General features: G+C 41.3%; 2 protein-coding genes and 3 non-coding genes across 6 annotated transcripts; all 5 read right to left on the bottom strand.

Annotated features, from left to right (window-relative positions):
- Positions 1-2,677: 2,677 nt before the first annotated feature.
- c8h8orf89 (chromosome 8 C8orf89 homolog) lies at positions 2,678-5,948 on the bottom strand. Of its 2 annotated transcripts, none has more exons than XR_015106531.1 (5): positions 5,468-5,947; positions 4,928-5,048; positions 3,977-4,084; positions 3,829-3,884; positions 2,678-3,272 (listed from the first exon to the last, which is right to left on the bottom strand). XR_015106531.1 is itself a non-coding variant. In XM_086151247.1 (5 exons), the coding sequence occupies exons 1-5, from the start codon at positions 5,744-5,746 to the stop codon at positions 3,133-3,135; spliced, it is 591 nt and encodes a 196-aa protein (XP_086007373.1). In that variant the 5' UTR covers positions 5,747-5,948; the 3' UTR covers positions 2,678-3,132. The 2 variants fall into 2 exon arrangements, 1 of the variants encoding a protein (XP_086007373.1); XM_086151247.1 differs by having other exon boundaries at positions 5,581-5,948.
- A 135-nt stretch (positions 5,949-6,083) lies between these two features.
- rpl7 (ribosomal protein L7) lies at positions 6,084-9,934 on the bottom strand. Its single transcript, XM_086151246.1, has 7 exons — positions 9,876-9,934; positions 9,304-9,403; positions 8,985-9,151; positions 8,426-8,563; positions 7,070-7,179; positions 6,425-6,637; positions 6,084-6,118 (listed from the first exon to the last, which is right to left on the bottom strand). The coding sequence occupies exons 1-6, from the start codon at positions 9,887-9,889 to the stop codon at positions 6,429-6,431; spliced, it is 738 nt and encodes a 245-aa protein (XP_086007372.1). The 5' UTR covers positions 9,890-9,934; the 3' UTR covers positions 6,084-6,118; positions 6,425-6,428.
- On the bottom strand, positions 6,283-6,374 carry LOC147232000 (small nucleolar SNORD12/SNORD106). Its single transcript, XR_015106545.1, has one exon. It is a non-coding gene; the product is annotated as a small nucleolar SNORD12/SNORD106 (small nucleolar RNA).
- On the bottom strand, positions 6,932-7,021 carry LOC147231999 (small nucleolar SNORD12/SNORD106). Its single transcript, XR_015106544.1, has one exon. It is a non-coding gene; the product is annotated as a small nucleolar SNORD12/SNORD106 (small nucleolar RNA).
- LOC147231998 (small nucleolar SNORD12/SNORD106) lies at positions 8,181-8,272 on the bottom strand. Its single transcript, XR_015106550.1, has one exon. It is a non-coding gene; the product is annotated as a small nucleolar SNORD12/SNORD106 (small nucleolar RNA).
- Positions 9,935-11,414: the final 1,480 nt, after the last annotated feature.

Below are 11,414 nucleotides of genomic sequence, written 5' to 3'. Positions count from 1 at the left end.
ATCATAGCCCCTCTCCTGCCCAGGCCTGACATCATCACTGATAATTGTCCCCTCATCAGTCACCCATCTTGGCATTCAGCTCCATATGTATGTAAATCAACGCAGACATTAGGACTCACGGCGGGCAGATGAGGTACATTGTGCGAGTGTGTGCCGGGACTGGCCCCTGCCTCTGAGAGGGATGAAACCTCAGGTGATGGTAATGACAAGGAGGGAGTGTTTCATAAATCATGATTCGATGTCGGAGAAGTCAGGATTTTTTTTTGTTTTTTTTACATCAAGGACTAACAACTTAAAAACTCGAGACTTTCTTTGCATTTTTCTTTACTTTTAAATCAGTGGCAAGCATACCAACCATACATACCTTTGACTGATACTGTAATAATAAGAAATTCATGAAAATGAAAACATACCAATGAGCTGTAAGCTGTAAAAAAGCTGTTAGCAAACATCCTTACATGATTTAAATAAAGAAAAAAAAACTTATTGTGAGGTCATACATGGAGCGTGTGCTAAAGAAACAATAAAAATGTGCTGCACAAAAAGCCCTGTTTTGCGATAGATTTGACACTGGTTTTCAGTTCTGTCTGTATGATCTCACAGACAAAGATTTGACCTCACAGTGCCCTACTTGAACACATAGACACACAGATTACTATCCAGCCCATGGTTTCTGGTGACACAAGCTGCTTGTTTGAACTACTAACATTTCTTTCTGATCGCTGTGTAACTCTTTGAGTATCTTCTAACAGGCGGTTTAGGGTCGAAACTAGTTTCACAACCGCATAGATGAAAGTAGACAAAAACTACTGGTTGGTTGGAGGTTTATTTCTTTGACGGTTTGGGTTAAGAGAAATTACCTATTGAAGGTTAAAAAACAAAAAGTTCATGTTTCTATTGACAGTTATCCAGATGGGGATTTCAGTGGTAACCGTTCAAACACAACCATATCCACTCTTTCTTCTCATACTGACCCAAACATATTTAGGGCATTTTGGATTTGAAGCAAAGGTATAATTTGGCAGGCAGGCTACATTCTCTGATCCCTGCTGATAGACCCTACTGGCATAATATCAAGTCAGGTGAAAAACTAACACACACTGTGCTATTCTTCAGTAAAGCACAGCATGGAAACAAGTCCGACTCTCCCCCGATGCTTCTGATAGAAAATTACATCGATATCACTTACCAACCTAAATATTTAGGTTGCATACGTAAACGAAAACTTCTCATTCCAATCTTAAACATCCCCGTGGGACGGGATGAAACAAGTTTGCATCATCGGCTCAACAACCTGTTGAATGGACCGTGAATCTTTGAAATGAGTACGGGTTCTTTTGGAATTACAGTGAAACGATAAACCACCTGTGGGCAGGCTCTGGCACGGCTCCTTTTAAAGTCCTCATTGTTGCCTGTTTGTTTCATGTCATTTTGTTTCACTATACTTGAAAGAGATGGTAAAATACCCTGATGAGGGGGACCCAGCCTCTGTTTCAGGATGAATACAACAAGCCCTTTACTCAGCATGAATAAGGGGATGGCTCAGTGTTTCTAGGTCACTGCATGTCCCTGAAATGCACACCTTATGATACAGAGAGGGATGCAAGCAGCCTGATATTCAACAGCTTTGCATTTGCACAGAGAAGATACACTCGCTGAGATGAAACACAGTCGGCAATTGTTTCAAAGAGGCTCAGTGAGTGAGGTAACAACTAGGATCTTACCCGGATCATGATTTTTCAAACGTGGCCGTTAGCAGTCCTCCTTTTCTGATTCTGTCTCTGTGTTTTATTCAAGTTTCAGAAAACATCAAGGGGAAGTGGGGGGAAAACATTTAATTTTTTTGTTGTCTGAATGGTTGTACAGGCTTGATTTGAAACAAGCAGGTGGCCGGCTTTTCACATGTTGATAAATATGCAATGTTGGTTCAGTCACACACTGTTTAGTACTGAGTAAAGCTGACGACAGCGCTGGTGTTGTGTCAGTTCTTCTTAGGTGTGCACTCCTTTTTCATTTTGTAATTTAATGAGTTCTATTGATTTTTCCACAATCTGCTACAGTTTCTTCTGTCCTGCATCATCCATGACGGAGAGTTCACACTAGATATGACTGTCTGAAGACCTGATCACATGGTTGGTGAGGAATCCTAGCTCACTTCTGTCTTTTTTGTCCTGGTTAGTCTGCTTGAGAGACTGCTTAACTCGGAAAAATCTCTTACCTGTCTGCCTTTGTTACCTTAATTCTAGCAAACGAACTGTAAATTTATCTTCATAAATCTGAAAATAATTGGCAACTACTGCTGTAAATCTTCAAATGGCAAAGATGTGCCGTTTCCACTTTCCTCAAGAATGTCTCTCAAATACAATGAACTTGACTATTCAGACAAAAGCTGCTCTTCTTACAACTACAAAACAATGTATTATGTGGGAAAACACCACATTCTGGGATCTGGGGGAACAGCTATACGCATGCGATATGGAATGCAGATTATTTTTCTTTCTGCATTCTGCTCACTGCGTAGGTTGATCTATGATGTATGTGCCAAGAATAGGGTGTATTCTTCTTTTTTGGCACTGGCATCTAAACTTATCATGACTAATTGGACAGAGGAGGGGGAAGAAAAAAAAAACCACAAATGGTGGCAAAAATAAATTTATTTCAATTCCGGAAGATGTTTAGAAAGGCACAATAATCGTTTTACTAATTAAGTATATACAAACATATCTAGCATGGGTATTTAACTTAATGACTAGAAAGGGAAAAGCAACTCCAATTTTAGAGACTTTTACAAGTCAAACGTAAGGAAGAGTAAAAGAACATGCAAACTTAAGTGTTAAACTGTGACCCTTTACAATATATATGTACTGTACATCTCCAGTTTTTAATCATTGTGTCGTGTTTCTAGGAATCATTATGTCCATTTATGCATTACGGATCCACAGGTCAAGAATTACAAAATGTGCCAATCAGCCATGTAAAGGTGCAGACTAATACCACGGAAGACAAAAATGCAGATAAAATGAGCCAGTGAAATGAACATGGTATGTTTGATGTCACATTTTGTCCGGACTCAAATGCCATTGACTCAGATGTTTTAATCCTAGACCAGTGAGACTTGTAAAATGCTGATTGTCAAGACGAAGGTTTACAAAATTTCCGAACTTTTCTGAGCTTCTCATGCCTCACTGTCTCCCCCTCCAAACAGGACAGCTCAGATATTCTGTGAATAAAAGAACGAGAGGCTCCAACCATCGGATCCGGATAGGACAGACCTGTGTGAGAATGGGCGTAGTTGTGGACAAAAACAATAAAGGTACGGTTGGGAAAGAAGAAGTCATTAAAATGAGAAGGAACAGGAAATATCTTTGAAGCTTGTCAAACAATTTAATTTATCTTGGGTTTTACTTTGGATTGCACGATCCCCGGTTTAATGACGGATTTCTAATTATCCTTTGTTTCTTTATTCTCTTAACTTGATCAGAGATATGTTTACAATCATTGAGCCAAACAGAGAAACTCAATAGTGAGCAGAACAGTCTTTATTAAGCTCTATCCTCTACACCTAACCTGTTTGTCTATCTTTACAGCGGCGCTTCAGGAGTCAGCCTCTAAAAGCCGCTGGGCACCTACTTTTTGTTTAGCAACGGAAATCCATACATCCACCCCGTTTGCTCTCCAGAAATTAATGTAAGTTAAAAAAAAACACACCCAAACAGGTAACACCTATGCAGATGTGGATCACTGACCTAGCACATTAAAACCAAGACAAATAGCTGCAGGGAGATGGTGTTATTACGTCGAAGACTGTGAAAGCATTAAACTACTCACTTCTTTGATTGTCTTTAGCAGGCAAAGGGTTGTAGGCTGGATAATTCACCTTAGGTCTGCAGAAGAGAGGTAGAGCAAAAGGTCTGACAATTAATTGAGAGAACTATTGATTGGCTTGGTCTGATTTAGATTGTTAAGCCAAAAATACCTGCTGAGATGGCAGTTCTTAGCTGAGAAGGTGTTCCTGCCATTCAGGACGAACATTGAGGAAAATAAAAGGGCTGGATTTGTTTTCAGATTATATCGTTCAGGATGGCTGGAGGACAGAGATGAAAACATAGATACACGCTTTTTATTTTCATATCCTCTTATATAAGCACTGGAAAAGTTTCATTATTAGTAGCCTTAAAGCATTGTGGGACTTTATCAAATTCACTTTTTTTTTAATTCAAGGCTTTGCCAAACATTGTCCAACCCTGCAGGTTAGTCCTATTATTGTTTGAGAAATCTGGCAGGAGTTTCCGACTGGATTCTAGGGGGACATTCTTTCATTGGCACATTATAGGTAAGCCAGAAAAATATAAGAAGCATTCAAAGGCCTTCTGGAGCGGAGGCTTCCAATAAGAAAAAAAAACACATTGATATCTAGCAGGATTACAGTAAAAAGAAAAATGCAGGGTCGACAGTAAGAACAGACTTGGCAGACTTGGACATTGCTTCACTACTGTTGGACTGATTTTAAGTTGTAAAATATTTAGTGTCTGCACTCTGAGGAATTGGGGGTGGTATGTAAGCATTCAGTTACGTGGTATCAAGAGCCTCCGATTCTGATGTGTCTGTCATATGTATACAGAAAGCCAAATGTTGTGCATTTAAGATTAAAGAATCGAGAGATGTGTACTTTTTGTCGCATATCTATGAGCAAAGAACATTCAGACCGGTGTGCTTTGATTTGTTAAAGAGCACAATAATCTATTCAAGTTAGAATTGAACAACCCTGAATGATCACGAAACATATCAAATTAGGTCAAACACCTTGTTATCTTGGCTTTGCGATAACATTGTGTGTCAAAGATTAGATTAAAACCATGTTTAAGTGTCTAGCAGTGCTAGAATAGCAAAGCTCCAGGACTACTCTGGATAAGGAACCAGTGGTTACCCAAGCATGAACGGCGGAGAAGCGGAGAAATCTTTGGAGAGCGGGAAGGGGTGCACGTTGCCTGGTCGGTGTGTCCAGTGGTCTCTTGGTATCAGGGTTCTGGGTCTCTGTAACCTTCCACCTAAAAATATCATGACCTAAATAAGACCTCAATTTATATTTGTGTTGTGATATATATAAAATTCAAATTCATTAAGTATTTGTGATTCTATGGCGCCCTCTGGTGGCCTTTAAGATTGGTTACAGTCAGTTCATTCGACTCCAGGTTTATATGATACGCTGAGAAAAGCTGAAAACGGAAAGAACTGTCAAAGAATCGCTCACAAAGACATAACATGACACGAGTATTGCTCATACAGAATAAAATTTGTGTATGGGGTAAAAATAAAGTTCCGCGTTTATCTCTTCGCAAGCCGGCCGATACCATCCCGGACTGGCTAGGTCGAACGGGGATAAGGAAACTTCTCGCCCGAGCATAGACGACCGCGTTACTCCGGTTCTCTTTAGGTGGTAGAAAATACCGTCAGGTTAGATTCTAACGTTTTGTTCCTCGTCCGTGAAGCAGTCTTTTGCGTTGGCCGTGGTTAGCTAGTGGATGGGCGGTTGCAGCACCACCGGGCCCGGTGTCCTCCGCAACTGGGATGGCTACTTACTGCTCAGTGGCTGAAGGGTTGTTAGCTTCCGAGCGATCTTCCGACTAACGGCCTGCCGGGGATCGGCCGGCATCACGAAGCTAGTAAATGGGGGATGTCCAGCCGCGTCCGGGCCGCGGTCTGCTTCTCCCTCTCCGATGAGGGATGCTTTGACCTGGAGAGGCATGCTAGGAGCTGCCTGACCTACGCCGGCATCACCGGCTGTTTTCTTCGATCACTACAATGCACATGTTTTTTCAGTGCCGATGTCCTGTCTGGGCGGTGATGCAGGATGCAGCGTGACCAACGGCGAGTCACTTTGTCACCATGGAAACGGACTTGGTTGAATACCATTAGGAAAGAACTCTCCTCGAGCTACTGCATGGTAAACGTAAGTGCTCTCTCGTGTGTCATTGTTTAATTAATCAAACCAATGTCCAGTGACGTTCCCACCCAGACACCACATGATCACACATAAGCACAGTAAGTATGATATTGCTGGAAAAGAGACATGACAAAGATGGTTTTTCTCACTTTTTATTGTACATCTTGTGAAAACCTGCAAGTGAAGGAGGGGGGAGGGGGTGGAAGAGAAACAACTTATGAAATGGTGGAGAAAAAACAATTACAATGCACTTCAATATTGATAATGCAGCCCACACTGATAATATGAAATTTGAGAAAATTTTGCTAGCTCAAATATGCTGCAACTTTTTTGGCAGGGATGTGGTTTCAGAGAGATTTGGCTTATTTTTCAGATATTTTTCACCATAGTCGATAAGACGGGGAAAAAAGAATACATCCTTAACCACATCTGACGAGCCAAGTTTAACTTAAGGGGTTACAGTGTCCCTGCCTCACTCACCAGTTCAGTTCATCCTCCTGATCATTCTGTTGATTTGATCCTCCCTGTTGCCAGCATCACCTCCCTCCACAAAGTGTGTGGTTTTCTTATTCATACCCCCACGAGGAGACGAGAGCTTGAAGGGCCACAGGAAGTTGTTGGCCGGCTTGAAGTTCTTTCCAACTGTGTAAATCTCATGGATGAGATCCTCAACACAGATGATGCCATATTTGCCTACAAAGGTTAGTGATTAAACAAGTTAGACTATGCACAATCTGTCACCCAGTCTTGTTGAGGAAAAAGGGAAAGCATAAAACATGTACAGAGAAACGCATGGCAAGGCTTTGACAATATGCTTAACCTAAGCCATATCCAATATAGTTAAGATTGTCCATCCTCAGTGTTTTAATATTTTCTGCAGATTGAAAATTTGCCTTTAAATGCAACATAATGGTTCAGGAACACCTATTTCAAATTCTTAGCTTTGACAGAAAATAAATTTACAGTGAATCTCCAGAAAAATTCTAGTATGTGGTTTCAGACAACACTGGCTAGAGTTATTTTTCTCTCACCATAGTCGATAAGACGGGGAAAAAAATGTCCATCATAAACCACAGTCACTTGCCCAGATTACTACTCAAAACAATGCATGTCAAAGAGCATTACCTAGGGCCTTCTCCACCAAAGCATTGTCTGTAAGGGCAATGCGTTGCTTCCTCATCCTGCCATGGCCACGTTTGTAGATGAGCTCACGTACAGACTTCAGATTGGGGTAGCTGGGGAGGGGAAATTAAATGCAAAGTCAACTAGTGACAGTTAAAAGGTAACATTTTAATTGATGTGGAATGTATCACTCAAATTATACAGAAACTCATATGGGGGGTTAAATGTTTCCAGTCTCATGAGTAGAAAGTTCTCAAGCACAAATTGATGAAGATGAAGCATAGTGTGGGATATAACAATGTGACTAAACATGTCAACCATAGCATTTAAAAGCATGATTTGGGCTGCCAGACCTCAAAGTGGGCTGTTAGCAAGTGGTTGGTATTGGGCTGTCAACTTTACAGAATTAACTTTTCAGAAAAGGGTGCCCCCAATATCAAAAAATGTTCAAATGGACTTTCATTTGAAGACAGAAATTTGGAACTGTAAACAAACCAATTTAACAAGTTTGAGTTTGCAAAACCAAAGTACACAAATACAGAATGAGGACAAAAAATTAAAATTTTAAATTAAAATCAAAGTTGTCCTTGAGCATCGGAAAGGCCAGGGAAAATTTAACTTGTACGAGTATCTAGTCAGTAGTGAGCTTTGCTATCAAAATCAGTTTCACGAAAACACATTAAGACTCGTAAGTATTTTGAGCCTTGTGCCTTTTTCTGAGCATGCCTCACTTAAATTTCCTCTTATTCTACATACATGACCTGCATCAACCTATTTTTGGATGTTCGACCGTGATTTACTAGCAAAAATACTGCTTTAAGGTTGGGGAAAATTTCAGCTGCCCTGGACTAGAGATATTTCGCCTCCTGCTTCTGATCTCACACAGAGGCCAAACAAAAAAAACAAGTTGATAAACGTGTTCACCTATTTACAAGTCCTTCAGAACTAAGAAATACTACAACATTTAAACAACCCTATTAAGTCTGATGTTAACTGATGGTTCTAAGCTACATCTATCAAAAAAAAAACAACACAATTTTCCTCCACCATAGCAGTCACAATACTCCCCTCTAGATTCAAAACAAAAACTGTAATAATGTAAAACCTCATAAGGAATGTGGTTTCAGACAAAACTGGCTTAGTTTAAGTCAGAAGTCACCATGGTCGATAAGATGGGGAAAAAAGTTGAGCATCATTAACCACATTCCAGAGGTCAAGCATCTGCAGTCAAGGTTGACGGAGGCTAGTTTGAACACCCGAGTTCCAGCGATTCTGTTGGAAAAGACTAAAAGTCTAATTTCCATTCCTTACTTTCCGTGAATATAAAGTGACAACACTTTTGGTAAACTACATCCTTACCCCCAAGCAATGTACGGTTCAGCGATCCTGAGCATGTTTATTGAAGCCTTGTTCAGCTTGACAAACACACCATTGAAAATCTGGCGCAGACGGAGCAGTTGCAGAACCTTGCGGACCTTGGGGCTGACACCATTGATGCTGAGAAGGCAAATATAGCAGATCAGTATTTTGTATAATCCTTAATTAAAAGGACATAATGTTACCATCTGTGATTTCAGGACGTTTGGCTTAAATTGGAAATTTGTATCACCATTGTCGATAAGTCGGGGAAAGAGCTTACATCATCAACCACAGAAGTGACTTCATAAAACAGTGTTAAGGCTTACATGGATTGCCTTCTAACTTCCAGCACAAGCCCCAAATCTTATTGTACTTTTTCAATATGACATCACTGAAACAATGGTCATGCAATTACCCCTGAAATGTCTCAATCAAGAAACCCAAGGAAGTATTCGGACACGTACGAGCATTAAACTGGGGCTGGTAGACTGGAGTTCCACAATCCATGTAATTGTATAGAAAGGTATGAACAAATCTTCAAGGTGCAGCAACTACTTACCCTCTGATCCTGATAACGAAGGCCAGTTTGGGTTCAGCTGGCACATAGTAGTTTCCCACTTTGCGAGCAGTACGGCCCATACGAATTTCACTTCTGTACATCTGCCGGTACTCCTTGTGGTACTTCTCGGCCCTTTTGTAGATCAATTTTCTGGTCACCTTGCGAGCCTATTTGGGAGGAAACGCATACCTGCCGTTATGCAATGTGACCTACAACCACGTTGATACACTGGACACACAATCATCAGGTTTACGCAGCTTGGACAGGCGTTCTGAGGTAGGACTTTTTATTTCCACACGTGTCAATGCATGCTCCTCACCTTCTTCTCGGCTAGCATCTTCTTGACGCGGAGGGCCTTCATGGTGGCATAGGCCTTTCGCCTTTTCAAAAGGCTTTCAGGGACCGCCGGGACCGCTTTTCTGAAAGGTAACGTAAAATTCAGAGCTGCACATAACGGATATCCATGTTATATCAGATGGCTGAAAGGGATACATGCAATAGCGATGGCTAGTTGGTTAGCTTTCACTTTGCTAATATGTATTTGACCGTTTTAAACAACGATTAGATTACCACAGAATCCTCGAGGGAGAGGACTACAACTGTCTGGATACAATATACGCCAACTTTACTGTTTTAATATAAAATACAAAACAACACAATGAAGAATTGATTCATTCTCGAGTACACGGGGTGTAAAGACAGCCATGTTGTATCCGGCTAGCAGCCTGAAAACAGATTCATCAAAATAATGACCGGAATCGTAAATCTGCGAAATATTTATGAAATAACGAGACTTATAATCTGAATAAACAATGTCAACGGAATTACGGCACAAATAGTCGATTTAACATATGGATGTGATCAGATTTTACTACAGAAGAAGACACTCACTCTGTATCCGCCATTGCGTCCACCGGGAAAGAGAACTTTCATTGTGCGCATGTCCGTGTTAAAGGCTCGAGGACCCATCGGGGCTGTCCTTCAGCTGCCTGAGTAGGAAGTATGCGTATTTATTGTTTTTATTTCCCTTTGTTACAGGAAAAATAAGGCCTTTGTAATTTTTTGTCAATTTCGGTTATCATTTACTTGCAACTGATTTTAATTTTATACCCAATGTGTTTTTTTTAAACCTGATTTTAAGGATGTTCTTGATGTTAACATTGCGTCTCTAATACTTGCTATACAGAATGAGCCGTGGCTTGCAGGTGGCAGTCTAGTGATCTGAGGAGACGATTTTAAATTTTACCCTCCTGAGGTGAGATTCTTGTAGCGCTCGTTGATTGACCACAGCTGGTGTTTAGATTGTCCGGCAGATGGAGCCAAAATCTTATCGATCAGGACAGTTTCTCAGGAGAGTTGCCCCCATTGAGGTGGATGTTCGCTGCTGATGTTATAGTGGGAAACAACCGATCAACCTCAGCATGTCAAACAGAAGCGATGGTTGCAGATGACGAAAACAAAAAGTCATATTATTCTCATAAAACCAAGTGGATTCATCATGTTGATTCGGTTGACAGACGTGTATTCCATTCTGTGCGTAACTTTACCCGTTACTTCCATGTCAGGCATTACTGTTGATATTCAATGCAAACTAGCTCTGGAGGTTTTTCTTTCTTTAATTGAGGGCTTTTAGCACAGCTGTGATATTTAGTAGCCTCCTAATAAATTGAAAAAATGCATTATCCGTCACAAATGTAATGTTCTTACAGGGTTACTTAGAAAAAACACAACAACACTCTTTAACGGTGGATATACGGAAACCCCACTTTTGAGAAGAAACCCAAAAAATCATAATTTCCTTCTGGGAATCCAAGGCCTCTGTTACTTGAAATCCAAGCCGCCGGTGTTCTCCCGACCCGTCACGCCCACCGCACGGCGGCTGACGCGTTGCAAACCGTTGCATAACGCCGTAAAGCTTGCGTCAAAAGAAAGAAGGGGGAGTCTGAGAACCCCGGTGCGCCCGGTGCCGGCGGCGGGCACAGCTGTGCGACCCAGCCGTTAAGTTTGGACACGGTTTATCATGAACTTCCCCTCCGGAGAGAGAAAGCGGATGCGGCGTCTGTCCGTCCTGCCTCCCAGGACGTCTGCCCCGGCCATTCACGTCCACGATCCGCAATGCGCAGATCGCGTCTCCCCTCGGTGTTACATCAGTCAGTAACCGTGCCGAATCCTATAAGGACACCCGATCCAAGCTGTCTGCAAACTGCATTGTGCGTCGGAAATCCTTATTAAAACACGTGGGATTTCGATTAATCAAAGCATCTCCAATCTGAATCTTAGCGGGAATAAAACAAACAGATGAGTTAATTTTGAAAAAAAAAAAAAAATCAATGCTTGTGTAATGTGACAATGAATCAAATTGTTTTCTCATGAAGAATGAACGCTCCAATGAAAACACAAGCGGAGAGGTGTGGAGGGGGGTTTTGAGGA

This window comes from Fistularia commersonii, chromosome 8 (genome assembly GCF_037954325.1).
Source record: "Fistularia commersonii isolate RoL2024-O1a breed Wild chromosome 8, RoL_Fcom_v1.0, whole genome shotgun sequence".
Taxonomy (NCBI): Eukaryota; Metazoa; Chordata; class Actinopteri; order Syngnathiformes; family Fistulariidae; genus Fistularia; species Fistularia commersonii.
Note: the sequence above shows the minus strand (reverse complement) of the source record. Positions and strands in the feature narration are given on the sequence as shown.